The sequence below is a fragment of the Sprattus sprattus genome (genome assembly GCF_963457725.1).
Source record: "Sprattus sprattus genome assembly, chromosome: 2".
Lineage (NCBI taxonomy): Eukaryota > Metazoa > Chordata > Actinopteri > Clupeiformes > Clupeidae > Sprattus > Sprattus sprattus.
Genome location: NC_137921.1, coordinates 30,951,708 through 30,978,879, shown reverse-complemented (window position 1 = coordinate 30,978,879; position 27,172 = coordinate 30,951,708). Strand labels below are relative to the sequence as shown.

Genomic DNA, 27,172 nt, shown 5'->3' with positions numbered 1-27,172 from the left:
TCATTTTGAATTAAACACATTAAACACATCTCTGGTCACTCCTTCTTCCTCATGTTTAATTTCCACCTTGATTGTGCAGCAAAGGAGCGAAGCGCCCCTACAGTGCAGCCGTAATCTGACACCATAATGTCTCAATTCTCAACCCATAGACCTCAGAGGGCAGACTATAGACCCCCCCCCCCCCCCACACACACACACACACACACACTTCTTCGACTCAGAACCCTTGTGTGCTGATGCCACATTGACTGCTGCAGTGAAAATGATTGTTATCACACCAGCGAGCGACTCGGTGGCTGTGTGTGTGTGTGTGTGTGGTGTGTGTGTATGTCTGTGGTGTGTGTGTGTGTGTGTGTGTGTGTGTGTGTGTGTGTATGTGTATGTGTATGTGTGTGTGTGTGTGTGTGGTGGTGTGTGTGTGTGTGTGTGTGTGTGTGTGTGTGTGTGTGTGTGTGTGTGTGTGTGTGTGTGTGTGTTTGTGGTGTGTGTGTTTGAGAGAGAGTGTTTGTGTGTGTCAGAGCAGTTTGTTTTGTTTTTCAGATTGCTTTGTTCAGAACAGTGTACTGCTCTCAGGAAGTGAACTCAGCCAATGAGATGGGAAGTTCAGTGTGGCAGTTTTTAAAGAGGCATTTGTCTCACTGTCTACCCTGGGAAATTAAGTTAACACGATGAACGATGATGTCATGGTCACTTATCCCTGGTCACAGACCATATTACATAGTCTTTCTGACAGTATATAGACTGAATTTAAGGCATGCAGTATGCAGTACTGGAAGATACTGAGTACCAATAGGGAAAAGTATGCTGACACTTATACATACTAACAGGGACAAGCATACTAACATTTATATATTCTTATACATACTAGGGGTAAAAGGTAGGAACAAGATTGCAAAGGGCAGATGCAACTACTGTTATGTACTTTAGTGTATTATTCGCGCAATATGACACTCGTGGGCTGGGTGAAGGATATCCTCACGACTGTGAATCAGCCGCACACACGAGACCATAGGGTGAGTGCTGCAGGTAATCACAGCGTTAACCAGCCCCACTGACACGAGTTCTGCCACTGAATGCATTTTCTGTTGTTTATTTCAATTTAGTCAATTCATTTTCCGCCCCAAAAAATAGTTTTTTTCGCCGCCAAAGCGTTGCCAGGCAACGAATACTGTCACTCTGCAGCCAAGTTGAGTCTGAAAGGCTAATCGTACGCATCAGTTTGTACACTCTCCTGTCTGCACGTGACATGTTAATTGGACTCGCTTTGAAAGAATGGAATGTTGACACTGTACAATTCAGTTAAAAAACAGCTAAAGACTATCAAACGCGGAGTGGTGGTGTTCCAGTATATCCTCACTCATGGAATGCCTCTAGTCCAATCAGAATTTAATAAGAAATTTAACAGCATCTAACTGTTGTATACATTGTACTTGATAATGTAATTACAAGGGCCTTATCACATGTGATGGCCAAGTAGAATTCAAACTGTAGTTATTTTAGCATATCATGTCAACAGATACTAGACTGAGCAACATAAGCTGTTAATAATTTGAAATGGGATATATTTGTTGTACAATAAAGCACTGTATAATCTATCTTGTCTGTGGCCTGAAAGACATGGCATCATCCTTGGATATTATGCGCTAATATCGCTTGACATCCAAAGGCGGATTTCAGTGTCATGACACACATGTCATCATACACTGAGGGCAAACTTGTGCCTCATCAAGCATAGTTAAAGGCATTCAGTGACATTAACATCACATCCAAAGGGGACTAAATAGAAACAGATGAGAAGTCTTGGCACATGAAATTAATTGGCGATTTTAGAGAAGGTCCTCCAAGAAACTGAGTTCATTGCCCTGTTTGCTGCTTGGAGCTCTTGTTAACATTTACCAAATATATTCACTTAGCAGACGCCTTTAATAATGCCCAACTTACAGTGCCTTTGGGGTGCATCATTTCTCACTATGTGTTCTCTCTGGGAATCAAACCCACAACTTCAGTTTTGTCTGCACCTTGCTTCACCTCAGGCTCTTAAGTCTAGTCAGTGCAGCATAATTCTATTTGGCCATTACAATTACAAATCCCACACTGAAGGGGCGATAGTGGTTCTGGACTTCAGCAATCGCAAGGTTGCTAGTTCGATCTCGACTCTCCCGATCTCCTCACCAAGTGTGGAGGTGTCCTTGAGCAAGACACTGAACCCTCAACCAGCTCCCGATGTGCAGGTTGGCACATTAGTAAGAAGCCTCTGAGGCTTTTATCTGTAAAGCACTTTGAGTGCTTTATGAGTAGAAAAACACAATATAAATGCAGACCATTAACCATCAAGTGGGGCCCATGGCAGACGATTGTACCCCTATGCAGGGGGAAAGGGAAGTCTAGAAATAGCTTTAACTGGGGCCCAGTAAGAATCATGCCACTGCTCCCCCTGTTTAGTTTAACAGTACAGCTGATCTGCAGGAGCTGGATTCTCTATACTTTGGGCCCCTCAGTTTGACTCTGTGACACTTCGTCTCCATGGTTCCCTGTACTTTGGGGCCCTCAGTTTGACTCTGTGACACTTTGTCTCCGTGGTTCCCTGTACTTGGAGCCCCTAAGTGTGATTCTGTGACAACTTTGTCTCCATGGTTTCCTGTACTTTGGGCCCCTCAGTTTGACTCTGTGACACTTTGTCTCTGTGGTTCCCTGTACTTTGGGCCCGTCAGTGTGACTCTGTGACACTTTGTCTCCGTGGTTCTCTGTACTTTGGGCCCCTCAGATTGACTCTGTGACACTTTGTCTCCATAGTTTCCTGTACTTTTGGGCCCTCAATTTGACTCTGTGACACTTCGTCTCCATGGTTCCCTGTCAGTGAGGGGCCTTTGGAGCGTTGGTAAAGAGGACAGGCGAGGATGCTTCCGGAAGCTTGCCAGTTAATGCACATTTAGGGCCTGATTTACTAACATGCGACCGCTGCTTAATCTGCGTTCACACATTAACGCACAGTGTTTTTGCGCATTTTCCGTGGTATTTATCAAACCAAATCTGCGCTGGGCAAACTGTGTTTACTCCGCCCTATATAGGGCCTAATTTACTAACATGCGACCGCTGCTTAATCTGCGTTCGCACATTAACGCACAGTGTTTTTGCGCATTTTCCGTGGTATTTATGTGGAGTGGAGGTAGATATATTGGTTCACGTTCGCTCAATCACTGAACCAGATTCAATGTGTGCGCTGCGAGATGTTTAAAAGAACACGATTATAAAGAATATGCTATTGGTGGCATTAATGCATAAACTGTCTATTATAACAATATAGATGTGTACATGGCGAGATTAATAATTTCTACAAGGGACATGGGTTCACTACAATATATATGGACGTGGGTGCAATCAATGGTTCCGATTACGTTCGGAAAGTTTGCGATTTCAAAAAAAGTCCTGTTTGATGTCTCTAATTTCAGCTATGGCAGTGGGGAAATGTATTGACCAGTGCGCCGTGCGTCGAGCACCTGGGTGAATATTTGGCTGAGTGAAGGCTGAGGTATACCAACTGCAGATGCTATAACTGGTTGAAATTATCCGGAGGCCAATATTTGCAAATTAGTTTTAACATCTGATGGAATGGAATGTGATCGCTGGGTGGAGGGTTCGATGTCTCTCTGATCTGGTCCAGTAATTTAAGTATTGCGTGGCTGGTTAACCTGTATACCGTCTAATGATTTGTGGTTCGCTTAACTGAAAATGTGTTATACGAGTTGAAAAAAATATTTCTGTGCGCTGTCTCTGTGTTCTTTCTTCGCCTTGCTCTTATAACTGCTGCCATATCACCGTTTTCAGACTCAATGGAAATGCGTCTCCTGGTTAAGACGTGCTTTTATGAGGCGGAGAATTAGCCCGCAAATCAGGGAGGTGCGCTCGCCAGGCAGTTTAGTAGATACCATCATTAGGCGCACTCCTCCCATTAAATAGCGCTTTACGCCAATGTTACCACCCACGTTTCGTGCCATCCCACCTGTTGGCAGGTACACACCCCCAAAGCGTTAATATGCGACTCTACTCAAATGCGCCCCCTTAGTAAATACCGTTTTATGTTTACGACCGCTATTTTACACCAGAAATGGGCGCAATCCTGTTAGTAAATCAGGCCCTTAGATCTCTTTTTGGCCGGGGTTTTGGGTTGGCGCAGGCTTGGGGCGTTTGCCGCAGAGCCAACATTTATCCGGCAAAACAGCCACGCCTCGCAGGGGTGCCCTAGTTTAAATCGGGGTGTGTTCTCACTCTCTCCCTCGCCATCTAAAGAGAGAGAGAGAGCTGAAGGGGGAGGAGCCTGCCTCTCTGGCATCACGGCTGCTGATGTACAGAGCCTTGGCGAGAGAAAGAGCGATAGAGAGAGAGCAGGGGAAATGTGTTAAGCAGGGTTGAGAGAGAGACACTGACAGAGAGAGTTGAGGGAGGACAGAGAGGGGTCACAGAGAATGGAGAAAAAAACATTGAGGAAGAAGGTGAAAGAAGGACAGAGAGAGAAACACATAGATAAAGGAGAGAGGAACGAGAGAAGAAAAAAAGAGAATAAGGTAAAAAAAAATAGAGATGGGGAGATAGAAAGAAAGGGGGGGATAGAGAGAAGGGTAGTTGGAGGGCGATGGGAGAGAGGAAGGGAGGAGAGGAAGGGTTCATAGTGAAATAGCTGAGTAAGCACTTTCCCCCTCACTTGAAAGAGGCTCTTGGAGTGAAAGTGAGGGGAGTTCTCTCCCATGACTCCTAGGGTATTCCTACTGTAGCATCAGATGCCATTCTCAATATTATCCACTCCCTGCTCAGCTTAGCCGCTTCCTGAACTGCGAGACCTGCATCACCAACACATGTACTCTGGATAGAGGGAGAGAGAGAGAGACAGAGACAGATGGAGAGAGAGGGAGAGATGGAGAGAGAGGGAGAGAGAGATGGAGAGAGAGAGAGGAGAGAGAGAGATGGAGAGAGGGGGAGAGAGAGAGATGGAGAGAGGGAGAGAGAGATGGAGAGAGAGAGAGGAGAGAGAGGGAGAGAGAGAGATGGAGAGAGAGGGAGAGAGAGGGAGAGAGAGAGAGAGAGAGGGAGAGAGAGGGAGAGAGAGAGTACCACAACCACACCTTCCTCTGCAATGTCAGACTGGCACACTGATGCAGTGGTGCAGTCCTGATTTAGCTACACTGTGAATGCAACACAGTATACATGCCATCCTGTCATGGACATCTTCTATGTAACATACAAATATGGACTCTATGACAAGAGGAGCCTTTTTAACAGGAGAAACTGGGGTGTCATCTGTGAGGGGACTGCTGTGAGGGGACTGATGTGAGGGTTAGGGTCTGCTGTGAGGGGACTGATGTGAGGGTTAGGGTCTGATGTGAGGGGACTGATGTGAGGGTTAGGGTCTGCTGTGAGGGACTGGAGTGAGGGTTAGGGTCTGCTGTGAGGGACTGGAGTGAAGGGGTTAGGGTCTGCTGTGAGGGACTGATGTGAGGGTTAGGGTCTGGTGTGAGGGTTAGGGTCTGGTGTGAGGGACTGGTGTGAGGGTTATATGGGGCACCGTTTGTAAAATGTAGCACATTCTAAAAATCCTTCTCAGTTTTGGCACATTTAGCATTATAATATGGAAAAAAGCACGACAATATTCATATGTCACTCACTGTTACATGTAACACTTATATTTAACATTTATATATAACATTAAACATTAACGTTTACATTTACGTTTACATTAAACATTTACATTAACATTTACATTAACATTAACATTTAGTTGAAAGATTCATATTATTTAACAACTTTATGTTACTGCCAAAAATTATCCTTGGAAATGTTATTGCCTGAATTAACATGAATTTCTCTCTAAATGTTTGAAAAAGTGACATTTGAATATTGTCGTGCTTTTTTCCCCCATGCTTAATGCTTTTTTAATGCTTAATGTACCAAAACTGAGCAGGATTTTAGAACGTGCAACAATTTACAAACGGCCTATAGGGTTAGGATTTATTCACATAACAGTTTCAGTACCATCAAGGACAGATGGATGGAAATCATTTTGTAGAAAGGGGCTTCTCTGTATTGCTGAGTTGTTTTAAGTGCATGCTTTGAGTATTTAATGTTTCTGCCACAGTAAGGTTTACAGAGGTAAGGTGGTACAACATACATATCTCTTTTTTTGTTATGCATTATTTAATTGTTTATTGTTTTTAGTACATAATTATGAGACACACCAAATCTGTCAGAGCCAAGGGTCTTTACACCATCATGCTTAGAGGAACAAAAAGACCTTGTAGACTTTCCCCCTCCACCCATTACCACCTTCCCTCCCCCTTCACAGCCATCTGACATCCCACTGTTACAGATGATGGATGGTACAAGGACTTTAATTCATGCCAGGGGGACGCGTACCCCCCATCAAATCACATGCCATGTAGACTTCCACACACAAATCAAAGGCAAGCACTGTGCATGTCACAGCGTCATCGTGATAGGGTTATGAGACAAGATGTCGGACGCTGCTGGGTATCGATGGATCTTCCCTGGCAATCCATTCTGGCCGCGAGTGAGGCTGGTGGTCAGGCAGGCTTTGGAAAGTGAAATCATTTATGAGCTCACCTGGTCATCTCAAATGGCATGGAATCTGCTGGAAAATGATTCCTTACTGTCTGGAATTGGAGCTAAACCATTTACTGTAATGAATAATGTCGCTTTCAGTCATGGAAAAAAAACCTGAATAATAGAACCTGTTCCCCACTGAAATAGAATTTAATAGTTCCATAAAATCATTAAGTGTTTTTACGGATGCAGGGTACATGGGTACATTGGGTCAATACATTTGTTCTTAATTTCCTTGTTTTTATTTCAGTGGTGGTCTGCTCTTTGTTTGTCACTAATTGTTTATTTCAGTCAATCATCACGCTGTTTTAAAGATACAAATCTGCATACTGTTTTCTTGTTAAACCCCTAATGCAGTTGTTATCAGTATGATATTTACGGGTGTAATAGAGCCTTTCAAACTAGTACTTTTTTTCATGCTCAGGAAGAAAATTGATTCCATATGCATTCTCAACAGGGAACTTCCTGTTTACAGCACAAATCTCAAAGTGCATGTTGAATATGTGGATGTAGAAATTATCAGTTTGCAGTAAAGGGGGATATTTTGGTGGTGTATCGTGCAGAGTGTGGGCTTATCTTGATGAACTACACTGCTGTAAGTGCTGAGTTGCTTGTAAGTGCTTCGCTGCTACCTGCTTTTATTCTGTTGCATATTTCATGGACCTTCACAGCCTCAGGTTGCGAATATGTGTAAATATATTAGCAAGATTATAGTTTATTTCACTGAAACATAAAAGTATAGCCTATAGTCATCATTCTGTTACAGTAAATGAAAAGGGCTTTAGGTTTATAGCATTATTTTCAAGACTGAGGATACCACTAGGGTTTTTTCAAAACTAAGGTTTGGGTAATTTATGATGTTTCAAATATCCACACATATTAACTCTAGTGCAGCTATTGCAGTGTGTGCCTTTATTTTTCAGAAGAACATTCTAGAGAAAGCAAAAACAAATAAAGGGCACCCCGATAAACAATGACTCATGCTTGCTGTTGTTGCAAGATAGAATCTAACTTTCTGCAGATTTTTAACAAGATTTTGGACTGAATATTCCCCCAACTGTATAGAATCACTTTACTGTTACTGAAACCAGAGGATTTCATCAGCTGATGGGCTGACCGTGGTGAGATGTGGTGATCTGAGTTTTGAAGAAGTCCTGTGGCTCACATGGCAAGATGTGCAGTCTTTCTAAAACATCTGTCAGGAGGGGTGACTGCAGCGAATGAAGTATTCATGACTGGAGCAGAAGCTTGTTTGGGAAGATCCCGTCAGCTCCCGGTTGCACATCATGTGTTCATTTAGTGGCACAAAACTCGGCCACCAGGCACACTGGAAAAATCTGTCAGGACCAGTGCAGCCTGCGTTTGAGATGACCTCCTTTACGTGCCTCCCGACCCCTCACTATCCTTCTATGGTGCTTTATCTGCTCGTCTGTAAAGCACTTTGAATTAATGTGTATAAATTGTACTACATAAATAAACTTGCCCTGCCCTGCCCTGCCCTGCCCTGCCCTGCCCTGCCCTGCCCTGCCCTGCCAAAAATATACTATACTGGTGAGCACTTTGTGATTTGGCTTCAGTTTTGATTTGGGGCTCAAAACTCAAATTGTTACAACACATTGTTTAGTAGCATCTGCTAGTATCAGTCTAGATATCGGCTTATTATACTTATAACTGGGCCAGGGTTTTCAACTTGTTTTGTTTTTTTACTTCAAAGTTAAGACAGCAAAGTTGGAATGCTCTCTTCTGTAATAGAACTCCTTGGAGAGAACCTGAAGGTCAGTTCAGCATCATAAAAGGAAGAAGAGCAGAGCAGACTTTATTTTTTCTTCTTTACTTACCGTCTACGTATTTCTGTGCCCAGCTGCAATGGCTTCAGCTCAAATTAGTTCTGTTTATCTCAGCTCTTCACACTTCTGTTTATTTTCCTATCCCCTGGATGGTTATTTGACCCGAGGAGAAGTGCTGTCCTCATTCACTTGTCTATCTTTTTTCTCTTTCACTCAAAAGGCGCGATTAAGCACTCACGACCCCTTGATCTCTGGCTTCGGCTACATTAAAACAGCTGGTGAAAAGATGGTGTTCAGTGATACGGGGAAAGGTCATGTGACGTTCAGGTTCAGAACGTGGGGACAGAACAAAAGAGAGTGACTTCTCATTGTCAAGTGCTCTGGCTGGTGAAAGGGCAGAAGACTCCCGCCGAAAGACATTTTGCTGTCTCGATTGGTTTGATGTATGAAAACATACTGCATTTCAGTAACGTTAGCGTCTGTCATTTTGCCATGGGAAAACATTAAATGCAATGGACCAAAAACGCATTCAGTAAACACGTCCCTGACAAGGTCATCCTAAGTCAGCCTTACCTGACACCAGAGGAGAAGGCACCAAAGCAGTTGAGACACTCAAACGGACATGTCGATTTAAACCTGATTGGATGTGCATAAACATGGTCAGAGAGTTTTTCAGCGCTTGTAATTAGTCCACTGAAATCCGTTCCAACAATTGTTTTTAATACAAGTGAGGTCAACCCCCTGAAAGGCCAGACGGAGGAACTGGCAGAAGTAAATTAGCTGGACTCCGTTTTTAAGGCTGAGTCCAAACATCAAAGGGCGCATGAATAATGAGGCCATTAGTGTCCGTACCTAGCATTTCCATAAGGACGCAAGGACCTTTTCAAACACATCCACACATTTTAATCAAACCTCTTTTCCTATCCGGAAGTTCTAATCAAGGCGAACGTTTGAAATGGAAATTTGAATGGTCTTATTTATGTACATATTAAATATTAGGACTTAAACTGCCACGTGGATTGTCAATCATTTCCTCTGTATTTACGAATACAGTTATTGTTTTTTTCTTTCCAAAGGACAGAGAGACCTTATATGCAGAACCACATGTATCTCTACATTTGGAAATTACACTTAGTAATTTTGGTCGTTTGGCATTATCTGCAGTTGGGGATTTCATGTTCAATTAAAAGACATCTATAATCCACGCATACCTGGCATTTATGGACAAAGTTAAAAACGGAAAAGGTTACAAAGTAGTTTAAAATGACAACAGGGCAGATTAAGTAATTAAAGTTCATCTTTTGTTCTCATCACATTTTTAACTAACCAAAGATTAATGTGCCTGTGGACGTTGTAATATCTACGGTGTGAAACAGTTTATGGGTAACTCCTGGAAGCTCCTCAAGCAGGCAATCCAAGTGATACAGAGGATGATGAAAGTACAGAATCTACACTATTATAGTCAGAGTAGACCCTTAGAGAAATACTTCACCAGAGAAACCACAGCCATTACCCATGAGGGGCTGAGGCTGAGGAAAAGGATGACCTAGCTCAGGGGTGTCAAACTCAAATACACAGAGGGCCGAAATAAAAAAAATGGGTGTAAGTCGAGGGCCGGACAGTGGGGCAAGCGCCCCCTAAATTGACGTATGCTACCAACGTGGGGACAGTGCATTGTGGGACTTGCCGTATTTGCGGTGTGTTCGACATACCAGCGGCGACGGCAGACAAGCTCTGATAGATAAAAAGATGGATACTTTATTAATCCTGAGGGAAAATTAGAGAGCCAAATAAAATGTCACCGTTGCTCATTCAAATCAATGGAACTTTTTGCAACATTCTGAGGAGCTGGCGGGCCAGATTAAATGCCTTGTCGGGCCTGATCCGGCCCCCGGGCCTTGAGTTTGACACATGTGACCTAGCTGAAGAGCCCTGCTCAGGCACTACAGTAGATCATCATGATGATCATTAGCACAACTATACTGTAATGAAATTGATAAAACATTTTTGTAGTAGGAACCCAGGGTGCGAGCTAATGAAGACAAAACATCATCCACTACTGAACCTTGTATTGAAATGCCCTTGAGGAAACTAAATTCTCCTGGAAGAGGGCTACAAAATCCAAATATCTGCTTTTAAAGGGGAGACTAAAACTGCTGTCCTTGGCACAACATGTCTTTCTTTATCTTGCTCCCTTTCTTTCTTTCTTTCTATCTTTCTTTCTTTCTTACTTTTGTACTTCCTTGTCTCTGTGGCCTATCTTCAGCAAGTATGACGGGTAACAGACAAGCAATTTGCATTGAGAGTCCTGTCGCCCCAAATGTAAGTTGTGCCGGAGAGGAGGAGCAGATGGCTCAAATCTCAGCTGTGTTTCCACTCTGGTAGAAGCTCAAATCTCAGCTGTGTTCCCACTCTGGTAGAAGCTCAAATCTCAGCTGTGTTCCCACTCTGGTAGAAGCTCAAATCTCATCTGTGTTTCCACTCTGGTAGAAGCTCAAATCTCCACTGTATTCCCACTGTGGTAGAAGCTCAAATCTCCACCGTGTTCCCACTCTGGTAGAAGCTCAAATCTCCACCGTGTTCCCACTCTGGTAGAAGCTCAAATCTCAGCTGTGTTCCCACTGTGGTAGAAGCTCAAATCTCAGCTGTGTTCCCACTGTGGTAGAAGCTCAAATCTCAGATGTGTTCCCACTCTGGTAGAAGCTCAAATCTCAGATGTGTTCCCACTCTGGTAGAAGCTCAAATCTCAGCTGTGTTCCCACTCTGGTAGAAGCTCAAATCTCCACGTGTTCCCACTCTGGTAGAAGCTCAAATCTCCACCGTGTTCCCACTCTGGTAGAAGCTCAAATCTCAGCTGTGTTCCCACTCTGGTAGAAGCTCAATGTGAAAAAACTCTGAGCTTCTGCTAACACGTCACTTATGGAGGGCTGAGTACTGGTGCCTGAACACGATACTGTCCATTCAAATTTCGGTCACTCATGACTGGTCACGTATCTGGTTACATTCTTGTTCTATTTCACTCAATCTTCGTTCCCATGGTACTGAAAATGTTGTTTACAGTTGTCCAATCACAAGGATGTATTTTATTTGAGTACCCAATCTCAAATACCATTGGTTTAGAGACGTTTTACCGGAAAAAATAATTGACGGCGCTTCATTTCAAATATGGCGTTTTCAAGCAAAGTGTATACGCTCGATCAAGCTGTTCAGCTTTGTTTACAAACGGACAATGAAGAGGATAACGATGCAGATAGTTCAACTGGTAGGATGAGCAGTGGAGAAGAGTAAGAACTTGACAATCTGTAAATGAATGATTGTGATCTGATCAAGAATTGAGGTGAGATGCGTCTATGTTGACTCCTGAATGACACGCTGTTTATCCTTACATTACAATTTCCGCTTTTTTGCGGCATCAATATATACATACTTTTTAGTAACACTAAACGTTTGAACATTATATTATTATTTGGAAGGGGTTATTGGAAGTTATTAGACGTTTTCTTGAAAATAACCGATGTGTTTCCAGTGTTTTGGATCCACGTGGAATGACGTGTCATTCATGCATTCGTTCGTGCCATATGTCCCGCATTTAGATCGCGATACAAATTATTTTATACAATGCTATCACTTCTGTCTCATAGTTCTTTTGTTTTGTATCTTGATCAACCAAAATAAATGATTAGATATTTCTATACTTGCATTTGTGTTGTTATTTCTCGTAATAGCTTTGTAGTTTTCAATTTTGGCACAGTATGGGCTACCACAAATAGGTCACTCTTGACCTTCCATGCCATGTTTGTTTATTGAAGTAACCTGATCAAATAACTGTTGTTCATGTTGTTCAAATGTTCTATAGTGACATGTTTTATATCTATTTAGGCAAATACATTGGTGTTTCAACAAGATACAGAAAATATATTTTTTGGGGGAAAAAAATATGTTTTTTTCCAAATAATTATGTTTTTCCGTTTTTTTCAGCGACCTATAGATGCATGAAAGGAGATGAAGATTTTGTCAAATTGACTCCAAACTTGGCAGGAAGATTCCTTACAATATATACTAAAACTTAGCGTTTGCACAATTGCAGTAATTTAAACATGATGGCAACCACAGCAGATTACACCTACATTTTGTGTTTTATTTCAGAAATATCGCTGCATAAATTAGCATAAATTATGGTTTAATAATTTAAATTGAGAGAATTTGTTTTTAAAATCTATTCTACATTGATTCTACATCCATCACCCTTTAAAATGAATCATAATATATGGTGTTATGTGCAATATTTGCAGAGATATCCAAGATTTACAAAAAGTCACTAAAAATTGTCAATTTTGGGGCAGTCACCAAAGAGTTAAGAGCTACTCCAGGGTCCTCTCCACCACATGGCTCTTTTGGAGGTATTTCACCAAGCGAGCTGCAGGATGTCACATACAGTGAGCAGGCTTCAAGGCAGGCACCATTATGCTAATCTGTGTAATTGGTACGATCGGATGGACACTGTAGCCCGCTAAATCCTCAAATGGTTTCAAGGCCTGGGAAAATACTTGTGTGATGCATTATTGCATTTTTTCTTTTCTTTTTTTTCCGTCTCTGGGTCTTCCCTTCTCAAGCGCTCAAATGTGTTATCCCTGTTAAAGCAACAAAAAGCTGATCCTGACCTCTATCCAAATCAGCATGCTTGGCTGGGATCCACTTCCGAAATCCTGAATGAAAAGATTCTATTAAAGCAACGCTTCTCTGACAGCCGTGGACTGATGCAGAGTTAGCGATGTATGCGTCCCACAACTCACAAAGTTCACTGTTTGAAAAGGGATTCAATCGGTAGCCTAACAAATCCCGTAAAGCACGTCCTCAGATCTCTTTTGTCCATATTATGACATAATACAGGACAGTCTTATCCACAAACGGATGAGTTTAGGTTGGAATTTTCAGCAGGAATAACTACATATGGCTAATTTGTAGATGGGCAATAATGCAAAACCATAATTCAATTGTAGGAAGACTTTGAAGTGGTCAGTGTTAAACTGCTGTAAGTAAACACAGTCATTGTCTTCACCACATGTACATGGCCATTGCAAGTAATTACTGTACATTACCATCAAATCTGTCCAATTTCCTGTAATGGTGTACATAGTGGGTACATCTGCCTTGGGGCTAACTCAGCTTCAGTAAATCACTTACTTGTGTTTCTAAAAGTGTTTTTTTTTGTTGCAGTTCAGTTATTTTTGATTTAGTGGTCTGGGTTCTAGATGTTAACAGCCACCAACCTCGGGATCCTCTGCCTGCCACTTTGCGGTGCACTGATTGTACTGGCACTCACCCTTTGAGCATTACATACACCAATGACCTCCCCTTAATCATGTTGGCTGCCAAGGCCTAAGAATTTCACTGCGCTGAAGCAATTTGGTGTATGCGACAATAAACACTTTGACATCAGGGAACGCTCGCTAGCAATGGTGGTTTGAGAGGTGTAAATTTATAGCTTAGGGGAAATGAGACAGCTAAGCTCGCCTGTGATTAACTAGGAATTGACATTAAACTAGGAATTGACATTAAACTAGGATATGACGTTAGTTCCACATGGCCTGGTAAACAGATACTTGTGTACCTAATTTTGCTGCTCTAGGGTGAAAGTGTCATTGGCAAACATTTGGTAATGTTTGTCGCTGTCTGGTGGTGCCTGATCTGAGGTGATTGCAATGGTTCAGGAAATGATAGAACATAAGTGCATTATGATTCAATACTAAGCAGTCCTCGTTCAGATAAGCCCTGGAGCAGATGCCTGTTTTTGCAAATGGATGGGTTTGAAATCCGTTGGTTTGATTTCCAGCGTGTTCCGCTCGTAGTGGAAAGCAAGTTCTGTCATCTCCCATTAGTACTCCCCTGAGTTCTCTACTGGTGTTGTGAACAAATAAGGGCTGATGGTTACAGACGGAAGCCTCAACATATTATCTGAAAAGACGAGGATTTTTCCAGGTGTTTTGACAGGCAATCGATAGACATTACTGTCTTTATTCCAAACGAGACGATGCCCTAGTCTGGACTTTTATGTTGTTGTTTGTTGTTTTAAGTGTCTGATGGGTTTTAATGCACATTCGTATAGTGCCATCTGTCTCGCTACAAACAACAAGTGCTCCGTTTATTGATTATCTCTCCCTTTCTGATTCTATTACAGGAGTACCAGATCGACATCATTTTCGCTCAGACGTGGACAGACAGCCGGCTAAGATACAATAGCACAATGAAAATATTGACTCTGAACAGCAACATGGTTGGTCTTATTTGGCTGCCAGACACCATATTCAGGAACTCAAAGAATGCAGACTCACACTGGATTACCACACCCAATCAGCTGCTGAGAATATGGAACGACGGAAAGATTCTCTACACGCTAAGGTAACTTTACAGACCTTTGTTTGTATGTGTGTGCATGTGTGTGTGTGTGTGTGTGTGTGTGTGTGTGTGTGTGTGTGTGTGTGTGTGTGTGTGTGTGTGTGTGTGTGTGTGTGCGTTTGTGTGTAAATATATCATTGTATAGTTACTGTACCACATTTTTATTGTCCACTAATAACACAATAAAAGTGAGATTTATTTGCTTATTCTTACCACAGACCACAAACCACCATGCACAAACAGCGTACATGTATCAGAAACGTATTAGTGAGAAAGAGTTCTTCAAAGTTCCTCAAAAGCAGCATCTAACACAGTTGTTCTCCAAACTTAAAAAAAAATCCTTCTGATCTGTGCTCAGCAGCAAGTTATTCCACATTATCACTACTCCTACAAAGAATGATATCTTCTGAGTTCAGAGTTCAGAAGGAACCCCATGGGCATGATTGATAGCGGTCACTCACCCCACTCCAGTAGATATTACCCTGGGTTACCCCTCCTCAATTGGGGCAGGGACTTGCACAGGAATTTTGAAGGGCAGTTACTCTGCCCTGAAAAAAAGGGGCAACAGGTTAATTTTTGTCACCGCCTCTGCGCCCCCGTCCCCTGATCGCAAATTTTTCCACTATCATTTTTAACTCTCACTAACCGCCCCTGCCACGCCCCCGTCCACTGATCGCAAATATATATATTTCCTTCGGAGGGGCAACTTCAAGGAGGGCGAACGGGCAGTTGCCCGAGCAACATTAAACCCCTCCTGTGCACGTCCCTGCATAGGGGGCTGTCATATAGCACTCCCAGGACCAGGGCCAGCTCCCAAGCCATACATGCTTATCATTAGTGTTGTAAATCAAGTCGTGTAAATCTGATGGGCAAACTAGTAAATGAGATATAAACACTTTAAAGGTGACATCTGAACATGCCTTGCAAATAAAAAAGCTGAAAAAGCCAATTGGTACTTAACGAGACATCTGGTGGGTCGGCTCTCAGGTCTGTCCCTCTGTGAGATCCTCTTCCTTGGCCTTGACTGTTGGTGCGACTGATTCTCCTGAGACCACCAGAGGAGTCTGCCTAATTGGATTGTTTTACTTTCCAAGTGAACAAAATAACCAGATGGCGCATTTGTTTAAGAATATCAAAAACCATTTTAGTGACAAGCTCCTTTGACTATGAAGGTAGGCTTGTTCTTCTTCTTCATTTTCTTCTTTCACCTCTCCTCCTTAATGTTGGCAGTTAAAGTTAAAATTAGATAAACTTGCTAAAAAAAAACAACAGTAGAGTTGTCACTGTCACAGCTGTTAATAACTTTGATATTAGAGTGTCACAAAAGATTCCCTCCTGGGTATCTGAGCACCGCCATCAACCTCAGCTTTGGCCATTATACAATTTGACAGATCCTGACTCTGTTCTGGGCCTTGTGGAGGCCATAAAAAACACAGGCTTTTCTGAAAGCGCTTTTGGCCAGAGGACAAACAAAACTTCAAGCGTTTTTGATTCTGAAACGCCTTTGGTACAGAGTCCCAGATATGCTGCCACAGATTGTACTTGTCCTTGGGTAAACTGGCAGATTGTGGCGCCCAGACATGCAAGATGCCACTGCAACTTCATTGTGGTCTGTGTGCCTGGGTCAGTGACGAGCTCCACCAGCGTGACAGAGCAAAGTTGAACCAGAACAGGGACGTCTAAAGTTCAGCAGATCAATCTGGTCGTCTGGTCTTTTTATATCAGCCTGAAAAATAAGCACACTTTTTTTTTAAATGCTGTAGAAGTCAGGGAACATTTGAATGCATTATTGGGAATTATCCAGAAGGTCAGACACTCAAAATCGCGGCCACAAATTCACATCCATTTATCATTCCCTGTTATCAGGAAAGGTCCAAAGCTTAACGGAAGCGGAGATGATAAAAACATGAGATACTCGTGTCTACCATCTGTACATTATCCCAAAATCTATCAGTGATGGAGTGGGCAGAGATTCTACTGAAGCCACAAAGGTCTTTAAATGCTAAAACTAAACTTATATTCATCTTTATTTCTCCTGACGCTTCTCCTGAAGCCCGCTAACTTAATCTGAATGAATCTTTAAACTTCATTTAGTTTCCTTATTGTTGATAACTGGTGCTCCTCCTCCCTAATTCCCCATTAATCAATTAACAGATCACCTTAGTTTTCCACTCAAAGGCCCTAAAACTTTTAGTTTCACAGTGGCATATACTTTATATACTTTGACATATGAGCCCTAAGGCCAATCAGCACCAAGAGGAGAACAAGGCCATTATTATTGGGGATCATGATTGTGAACTGGGCAAGAGATATTCACACTGTAGATAGGTGTAAGGCTAAATATGGACATAACTGGTACGAAATGTTGGACAGAAATTCCCCAGGATGTGCCTATAAAACTTTGGCTACCCGAGCAATTAAGTTTTGTCTATGCAGATTTTTTCTGTTGTTGTTGTGAGACAATAGTAAACAATATCGCAGACATGCATAATGAAAGCAGATGTGATGGGAGTTTGTGCCTGCAGCCGCTTCCTTCATAAATAAATAGATTTTGAGAAAGAGAGATGGGTGAACAGCTTGGTTGCACATGGAAATGCTCTCCTTGCTTGTAAGATGCTCTGCTTGCTAAAAGCACATGCGATGGCGGGGGTGTTGCTGTCAGTGTCACAGCATGGAGGGCCTTGCAAAAGTGTTCAAACCCCCTGAAAATCATCACCATTCTCACAATCACAACAGCTGCTCACACATCATTTTCTAATTGGTGTTTTGAGTGTTGAAAATGATGCGCTAGTATGTTTTTGAAAGCTAAATAAGTGATTTGTCTGCTAACGTTAAAAATAAATCAATTAAAAACAGAAATAAACTCTCAGGCCCCTCTGCTTTTGAGTTCCAAATTAAAGCAGATGTCAAATTATTCACGCATGATACACTGTAAGAAATGATATGCTGTAACAAAAAAAAAGTGAGGTAACATTATATTTTTTCAGGGCAAATCAAATTATGTAAGTACCAAAAACAAAAATAATGTAAGTCATTTTTACAGTGTGTCCTTAAAAAATACTGGCCATTTTCTTGATATCACCTTTCACGCTGTTCATTTCACACAATTTATTTGAGTGTTCACTCATGCAGATTTAGTGTAATACTCTTCCCTACATTCAGAACCCTGCTTCCTTCCACAGCAGGGAAGACCCACAGATAAGCACTAAGTGCCAAACTCTGGCACACCTTCAAGTGTGCTGATCAATGCTACTTCACAGTTATCAAATTCGCATTAAGTACAAAGAAAAACGCTTTCTGTTTCCAAAAATCTTTTTTAGATTTGGCCAGTGGGCGTCTCTTCACCTGCACAGTTATTACCTTAGCATGCTCATAAACTGTTTTGCCAGTTCAGAGGTTACATTACAACAATAACAACAAGATCGTGGCATTTACCCATAATCCCTTGAATCAGGAACTCATCGACGTACCTCGATACTACAATATAGAAAGTTAAGAGCTATCCATACATCTGTATTTGAGAGTGGTAAAAATGGTTTAAGAAGATCCGCATTAAAGCATGTTTGGAGTTTGCCTCAAGAAACACCACCCAAATCGTGAAGTTTGGCAGTGGTATCGTCATGCTGTGGGGATATATCTTGACTGCAGGAACTGGGGAACTTTTGGGAATTGAAGGGAGGATAAATGGAAATAAAATCTACACAATATCACATAAAAAAAACCTGTAGCAGTAAAACTAAGGCTTGGGAGAGGGATTACCTACTAGTAGGACAATCAACCGAGGCAATTACCCAGTTACCCAACAGTAAAGTAAACATTCTAGAATAGCTCAGTCAGAAAGCCCTCATCGAAACCCTTCAGAGAATATGTGGCACTACAGCCCAGCACCACCATCCCATGAACCTAGATGTTCTTCATAAATTCTACCAAAAAAAGAATGTGGAAAAATAACAATAATATGCGAAGAAGACTCAGAAGACTTAAGACTATTATTTGAGCAAAGGGGTTCCCTACCAAGCATGTATAAGGGTTGAAAACTTACATTATACATAAACATTTTAGTTTTTCATGTATTTGTTTTTTTGACATTTCAGCCTGTAGTAGTATGGCATTATGGTAATATGGTGACATATTGTCACAATGGCAATACTAATCGGGAAAATATGTATAAGTATGTTTTGTATAACAGAAAATGGTGATGACTGTCAGGGGGGTTGAATACTTTTGAAAGCCACTGTACCTCCAGCCTGACGTAATAAATCCCACTCAATCTAAGCAGCACATTCACAGCCCCGAGCACATGACAACATAAAACCACATGTCTCACGATAGTCATTGAAATATCTCCAAACTGACACCATCCAAAGACGCCATAAAAGCCACAGAAGCCTAAAGGCCGTTTTTTACTTCTCCGATTCGGTCGTAGAGGGACACTTTGGCATGCCTTGGCACGCCCTGGCAACACCTTCACCCAGGTGTTGACGCCCATCCGAGCCCTTGGAGAGCCCACGGAGAGCTGGTCGGAGAGGAACGCTTTTTTCTAACTTTTCTTAGAGAGTGAGAGTCGGATACCCCCTTGGCTGTGATTGGCCTGCTTACGGCATCATTTCCAAACTACATCATTTCCGGAATCACACATGTCCGGACCTCACATTTCCTGTTTTCTGTCAACATGTTTTAGTACGACTTTGTTAAACTACAAAGCCGCACCGCATGCAGCATTACGGCTACGGTATTTTATATAAACCCTCGAAAAGAACATTGCTCCCGACCACTGTTGGTCTCTTGGCTGGTGGCTCGGTGTTGAAAGTGCCATCTCCAACCAGCTTGAAATGACATCTAACGTAATTTGCTACGGAGTAATGCTGGGAGCAGTGCTCTGTATCCATTAAATAGGACATGTATTTCACGTATGTGTAGAACCTATTTAGAATGGCTGACCTTACATAAAACGGCAGTGAAAGAGACTTGAGGCAAACATTACTTTTGCCTCAATGAGGGTGGCGTGTGAGAGCATATCAGCACGATAACGCTGTACTAATTAGCAGCTAGCAGGGATTAAAATTAACTTTTTTCACCACCGTCCCGGAACCGTCCCGAAAATCATTTTCAACCGTCCCGAAAATCATTTTCAACCGTCCCGAAACGTCCCGGAACCGTCCCGAATTTTATGGAGAAAAAAAATAACTAAATTTGGTGCAAATTAATTCAAACAATGAATACCATTAAGATTATACAAGATTATAAGATTATACAAAACTGTTTATTAAAACTCTCAATTGGTTTGGGTAATTTCTTAAAACTGAGATGACATTCCTATTCCTGCATCCCATTTAATACAAGAATATGTCTTTTTCCACTCAGGAAGGAACTTCCTTTTTAATTTAATAAGTGTGCTTGCCCGAAGGGAAGCACAGTATTGTTGTTGTCAAGTTTTCTTTCTTTATTCTCCCCGTTTTTCTTGCATCGAATCAGGCCTCGCCCGTTCGAGGTACAGACGCGGTTCAAACACCGAAATGTCCGGCCCGATCCGGTGCAACCTGCTATATCTTTTCGTGGCGGTACTCCTTGCCACTCCTTTTTTATTCCTCTTTTTCCATCACCTTTTTTCTCCATAGACTTGCATGGCAGAACTTTGAGGCATTATGACATCATTATAGGCTCATTAAACTGGCTTGCACCTGTGCTTCACTGAGCTTCACTGACACCTGCGCCAAATCCAAGGAACCTCTACTCTCTGTCCCTCTCAATTCACTGAGCTTCACTGACACTCTATGATCTCGCCAACATGCGATCTCTTGGTATAAGTAGCTCTCAAAAACCCCACTGCTCGTAACCTGTGTGAATGGTTTTCGACGGGACCAAAAGCAGCATCATCTCGATTTACTGACATTTTCGGTAAATAAACACATAATATCAATTGGTAACTGGTGTGTTGTATCCTGTTTGTGTCTGATACTTTATAAACATTTATGTTTTACGTTAACTTATTACACTAGGCAGCAATATTGTGAAGTAGAGCTAGAAATGGCATTGCCAGCTCCCATACTGTAGCTCACACCAGCAACTGCTCAATTAGACAAGAAAGGAGTTTGGTAAATTAGCTAGTAACTGTCAATGATAACTACTTATTAGAATATATTAGCCAACGTTAAGTTGACTTCAAAGGGGCAGTCGAGTGTTTAGGTTGTGTCAGCTAGCTTGGATAGCTAGCTAATCATTTTCGATTGTAGCTTCACGTTAGCCTCGGTAAACATTTAGCTAGCTAACGTTAGCTAACTATGAGGTAGCATATCCTAGCTAAGTTATGCTAGCTAGCGATAGCTAGCTAGTTAACTCATTGCAGTATGGACTATAGGACAGGCTACACACAACATTAATCAAGCAAAAAATAAATGAATATGTTACTGGTTTGAATAGCCTTGTCTATTTGGGCAATTCGTTAGCCTCGGTAAACGTTTAGCTAGCTAACGTTAGCTAACGGTGAGGTAGCATATCCCAGGGATTAAAGTATTCCGGCACCGTGCCGGATTTCCGGCATGCGGCGTTTGGCTGCGGAAAAAAAGTCTAATATAATAATAATATATATTTTTTAAACACGTCTCCATATCATCACCGTTACTTTTGAGTTTGTGAGTTCGTCTGCCAATGATATGAAAGGAGCACAACTCTCAGGCGCTCAAAATAAAATTATTAGCCAATCAAAAGTAGATTGGGGTGGGCCTTGTGAAAATGTGCCATCAGCAACGGCGTTTCTATATCGCTCTGCCCTATGCTACGTAGAGACCACTGTCACACCGAAGCAGAGTCAATTCAAGAATCCTTGGGATGATGCCCTCCTAGTTGATAAAGGATTGAAAAATAAATGGCGCTGGGCATGGATAGAAGAGATGGGGAAGGACGGTAAGCCTTTTGGTAGCCAGTGTAAGAAGTTAAGAGAAGCAGGTGCTCTCTTGTGCTCAAGAAAGCTACTGTATGCAACTAGCGGGGAAAAAGTGCTTCCAGTTCTTCCACTTCATGAGTTAGACCCCGCTCATAGAGCAGCTGTTCGCGCTATCCAACACACAACTCTTTTACCGGGAGCAACAACCAGATCTGATGTACCGGCATCAATAACTGACCGTTAATGTGCCCTGAAAAAACGCGTGTGTACGTTCATCGCAGAACACAATCTGTCTTCCAGGCTCGCCCAACACCTGTTGAATTTATGCCAAAAAATAGCTGAAGTCAAAATTGCTTTGACTAAACTGTCAATATCCAATCAGCATGCCAGCTATTTTAACACACGGTTAACACCATAGTCCAAAAGACGTATTTCGGAAAAGCTAAAAACGGCATGTTTTTCTTAAATGTCGACGAAGCCATCAACAACAACATAGACAATGTCCTCGTTCGTTTTTTTGATGAAGATGACAATGCAGCAACACTTGCCAGGCAGGAACATGAATATAGCCAATGCCTCAGCACTTACTGTATGCTAGAATAAAATATGTATATTTTAATTTACGATTATTTCTTTTGAACAAAGTAATTATGGAAATGTTGCAATAGAAATCTACAGTTCACTGTTGCACTTTAACGGTTTAAAAAGTGGATCACTGTCCTTTTTCATATATCCTCAATGAAATGGTTGCAAATCAAATCTTCTTCCACTGACTGAATTTCACATACCCTTATAACATGTCACCTTATGATTGTAGGTGATGATCTTGAACTCTTCCAAGGACAAAGCTTAGCAGCAAAACTTGATATCAAGAGAAATCGTAAATGCTACATGTGTTAGAACCATATTGTAGTGAGGTGGAGTACTATTGCTGACCTTCTTGGGATTGCAGTTTCAAAAGTTCCACCATAATCTGCCATCATTCATTTCTAAATGTTTTTTTGTTTGTTTTTTTGACCCTGTAAATGTGTCCTCGCAACAGGACCACACACCCCCTTGCACTCAACCACATACAAAAAAAGTTCAGGCACAGGATTTTTTTTTGCTTTAACCCCTGATATCCTAGCTAATTTATACAAGCTATCGATAGCTAGCTAGTAAACTCATTGCAGTATGGACTATAGGACAGGCTACGCACAACATTAATCAAGCAAAACATAAATGAATATGTGACTGGTTTGATTAGCCTTGTCTATTTGGGCAATTGTTATTATCATTGTTACCACTTTCAACTGTCAAAACTATCTAGCTAAATCTGTTGGTTATGAGATTTCACAGCATTTCATATGGAGGATATGTGGTTGATTTAACTCTAAGGCCAGCTAGGCATAGTAGTTGTATTGTGCTGTCAAGCTAAAAAGGCACCGGATGCCTAAAAGAGCCCGGATGATGTAATGTTGACTTTCGAACGACTCTTGAGTGACAGTTGCTATGCCAACGCCAATACGTCACCCTAACGCGATTTACCTCAGAGCATCTTGCATTGTACTTTGCTACCTGAGACCAGCTTGCTTGTATTTGACCTACAATAAACCAACCAAAACAACCATGTGCTTGATGTTTGACTTTGGTAGGAAAGTGGTTGATTCGCTAGTTGGTTATAGTATCAAAGTAAGCACATTTCATTAGCTAGCTCGTGCTAGTGTAACGAGCTATCTTGTTAGCTTGAAGCTATTCATCTGTTGTTGTGCTTAAATTAAGAAAGTCCTTAATGTGTTGTGATTTTAAGACATATCTGACGGCACCCACAATTAAATTTGAACAAAACAGGGCATTGTTTGCACAACATTTTACTAAAGAACAACGGGGGCTTGCCAGCTTTGACATGCTAGCGGACATTGCTAACTTACAGGTTACCAGCAGGCAGGTGTAGCTAAAACTTTTTATTCGCTTAATATTGTGCCTAAACGGATACTATGTACCCCGACACTTTTTGGCTATCAGTCAGAGAGTCTCAAGAGTAGTTCGAAAGCCATCAGCTACGTTTTAGTCGCTTAATATTGTCGCACAAAAGGAGGAATTGCTATTAGCAATATAGATGCTAGCGCGCGAAACCTGTTGATGTGTGCTTACTTACAAAAGACCGGCAGCCAATATTAAGCGTGTAAAAAGTACCTGATGGCTTTCGAACAACTCTTGAGACTCTCTGACTGATAGCTAAAAAGTGTCCGGGTGCGTAGTGTCCGTTAAGGCACAATATTAAGCGACTAAAAAGTAGCTGATGGCTTTCGAACGACTCTGAGACTTAAAGCTAATAAGCGCCCGGCCTACGTGGTGACCCGATTACGTAATGCTAACGTTGCCATAGAAACTGTCACTCAAGAGGCGTTCGAAAGTCAACATTACGTCACCCGGGCTCTTTTTGGCATCCGGTGCCTTTTTAGCTTGACAGCGCAACACATCATTTGAATTTTCAAAATCCAGACGTGATATTCTTATATATTTCAATGACAATTCTGTTAATCAAGTATTGCCTTAAATTATTATTTACATTGATTTAATTGGAATTCAGCTGTTGGCATGAGATCTGTATCTTGGAGACTAATTGCATCCACAATTTAAGTACTGCAAGCTAGACTACTATGCAGTAGACACAACACAGGAGGTCCCTGGGCCTGAGAAGGGAAGGGAAGGAGTTTAATGTGGCTATAATATGGAATTTTAAATGTGCCTAACACTAGACTAAATTGTAATGAGTTTTCGAAAACTAGACTGAAACTAAGAAGGATAACTATGACTAAATGTGACTAAAACTAATATGCATTTTTGTCTTCAGACTGAATCTAAAATAGCTGCCAAAATGAACACTGAGATAGGGGGCCCCTTAATCTGCAATTCATGGTTGCTAGCTCTAATCAGATGTACTATAGGCTTATAAGAGAAGACTAACTTTTTATGCCAACGAACACCAATAACTAGAACTAATTTGACAGACTATAAACCAATGTGATACAAGTGCTCTCTAGCTATACAGTAAAAGTGTTGCTTACGTTAGATACTAGACCTACAGTCTAACTCTAACTGCATTAAGTCTAACAAGCTATATCTTACAATAAACTTTAAGTAAAGCTGGCTATGTAACCGCATTCATTCCAATATTGTTGCAGAGATGTTTCCTTTTACCAAGATAACAATTTCAACAATTCACTGAGCTCAGTAAGTCAGTATAACGAAACTCTGGAACTATTATGACCATGACACCTGAAATGTTTGTGCTTAGTAAATATGCAAGTTTCATAATACAGAGAGACAATACATATATTTACATTTGAAGCACAGACAAGATTTATTGCATCCGCAACCAATACAAAATCAAAACAAGCCCAAGTCTCCCTCAACAAATACCGCACAATTCAGGTGCACTCATTGATTAACACGACCTTTGGAGGAATAATTACACCCCATAAGAGATAATGTCACTTGGAGCCTATTTTAATACTTCTCCAAGCTAAATGTAACACACTAGACCCTTTCACAATAAACAAGCAAACAAACAAACAAAAACAGAACAACAAAGATACCCTCATATGTCTAAACGTCAGTGGAGCCAAAATATAATGGTTGAGCTTGGTTGCTTGCTAAAATATATTGGTTGAAAACAAAAAGGTGTATTCAGTGTCACTGCAGATGGTTACACCGGAAGGCTGGCAGATTCATCCTACAACCTGCATTCAACGTTGTACTGAACACAGAAAACACAGTACTATACAGATTTTGTTCTCAGATATCAGTCTGTGAGGCCCCTCAACAACATATGCGCACTCGGCCACTGCAGTTGCTTGTGCTTGATGGCCGCAACAGAGCAAGCGCACTCTTGCAGTTCGTTCACGAAACGCATTCTAGTTTAATTTTAATATTTTCTTTTCATAAATATGTATTACATTATTCCCCATAGTCCATTCTCTTGATTTCATAGCTTTCAGCGTTGTTTATTTATGTTAGAGCTTTCATCCAATCATATTTCAGCTATCATGTGTTGCCAGGCTCCAAGAAATCTTCCCCGACAACTGGCTGTTTCAGTTCATTTAAGGCGAGACACTACAGGTGAATAGGGTATTTTTTTTAAATAATAGATATCACCATGAAACTTCCTCAGTTGATTACTCACACATGTATGAACAAAAAATGTATTACAAGTTTCTGTAATTACTATGTTTGATTATGCAAATTAGGCCTTATCTAATTAAATATGCTCAAATTTGCATATATTTCCGGTAGATATATCTGGACATACGATAAAGCCAGGTGATTTTTTTTATTTTCATTTTGTTAACATACAAGATGCAAACAAATTTACAGAGGGATTTCAGGATATCTGCTTTCATTACCTAGAAAATCAAAATATACTGTCTATAGCCTTAAAAAAACGATTTTCGCCACCTTTTTTTGATCAAAATGTCACATAAATCAGGCCAGGAATGATTAATTAACAAATCCTTCTGTAAATATCTTCAGAAGACTTCTAAGTGTATAACTGGAAAGTTTGGTGTACATAGGTGCTACATAGGCTGAGAAGTATCTACCGGAGAATGACAAAAAACTCATTTTGAGAAAATCGCATTTAAAGATTCAGGAAGTGTCAAGCCATACCACGTGATGCGTCTGAGCGAATCACGTTATCAGAAACCACCGCAAACCAATGAAATTGCGTCCTTATGTTTAAACCCCCGTTTTTGCTAACATCATTGGTTACTGCTGGAAAGGAAATGTCCTTATTTGGATTAGATAACGTTGTGTGAGAGCTATAGCGCTTTCCAACGGTACCAAACATGTCAAGCATCAGAAAGCCGACATACTGCACGTTACGTTAGACTGCTAACTTTCCTGGAAACCTATGAGAATGCTGACGCCGCGAACAGACAAAATGTGAATAAATATACACATTAATGTATAATTAGGATATTTTCTTTATGCTAGTATGAAAGATTACATGTTTAGGGAGTGAACTAGCTCAAAATCTCAAAATTGACCACTGCTGAAAAAACGATGTTTTTGCCTGCCGTGTCTCGCCTTAAGTGGAATGAACTGAAACAGACAGTTGTGATAACCAATCAGATTTCGAGTTGGCGACTGTGGGCCTTCTAGAAGGCCCTGGAAGATTTCTTTCCTCGCGTTGAACGTGACACGTAAACGTCCTTTGATTGGATACTGAGGCAGACCGGTGCAGTGCTTCAGTGCTCAGTTTAGTTGGCTAAATTGTGAAAACGACGTACATCGGTTGCAATGCTTATTATGCTAGTTGTTTCAATTGGTAAGACTAAATATAATTACATTAACCAACTCAAATAAACTAGTTTACACCAACTTGATAATTCCAGTTTTTGATACAATTACAACGCCATTTTCAAGACGGAACTTTCAAGAAAAACTGGATATCGTGAGGATAGGAAGTTTAATGAAACTGCTTTGCAGGTGGGACAATGCGATGTTTAGT

General features: G+C 41.3%; 1 protein-coding gene across 1 annotated transcript in view; it reads left to right on the top strand.

Moving 5' to 3' along the window:
• gabrg3 (gamma-aminobutyric acid type A receptor subunit gamma3) overlaps positions 1–27,172 on the top strand; it is a gene marked incomplete at both ends in the record, with an annotated part of 145,501 nt that overhangs the window by 77,266 nt on the left and 41,063 nt on the right. The window contains one exon of the mRNA XM_080832482.1: positions 14,578–14,798. Coding sequence (XP_080688608.1) covers positions 14,578–14,798 — 221 coding nt within the window. The remainder of the gene's footprint in view (positions 1–14,577; positions 14,799–27,172) is intronic.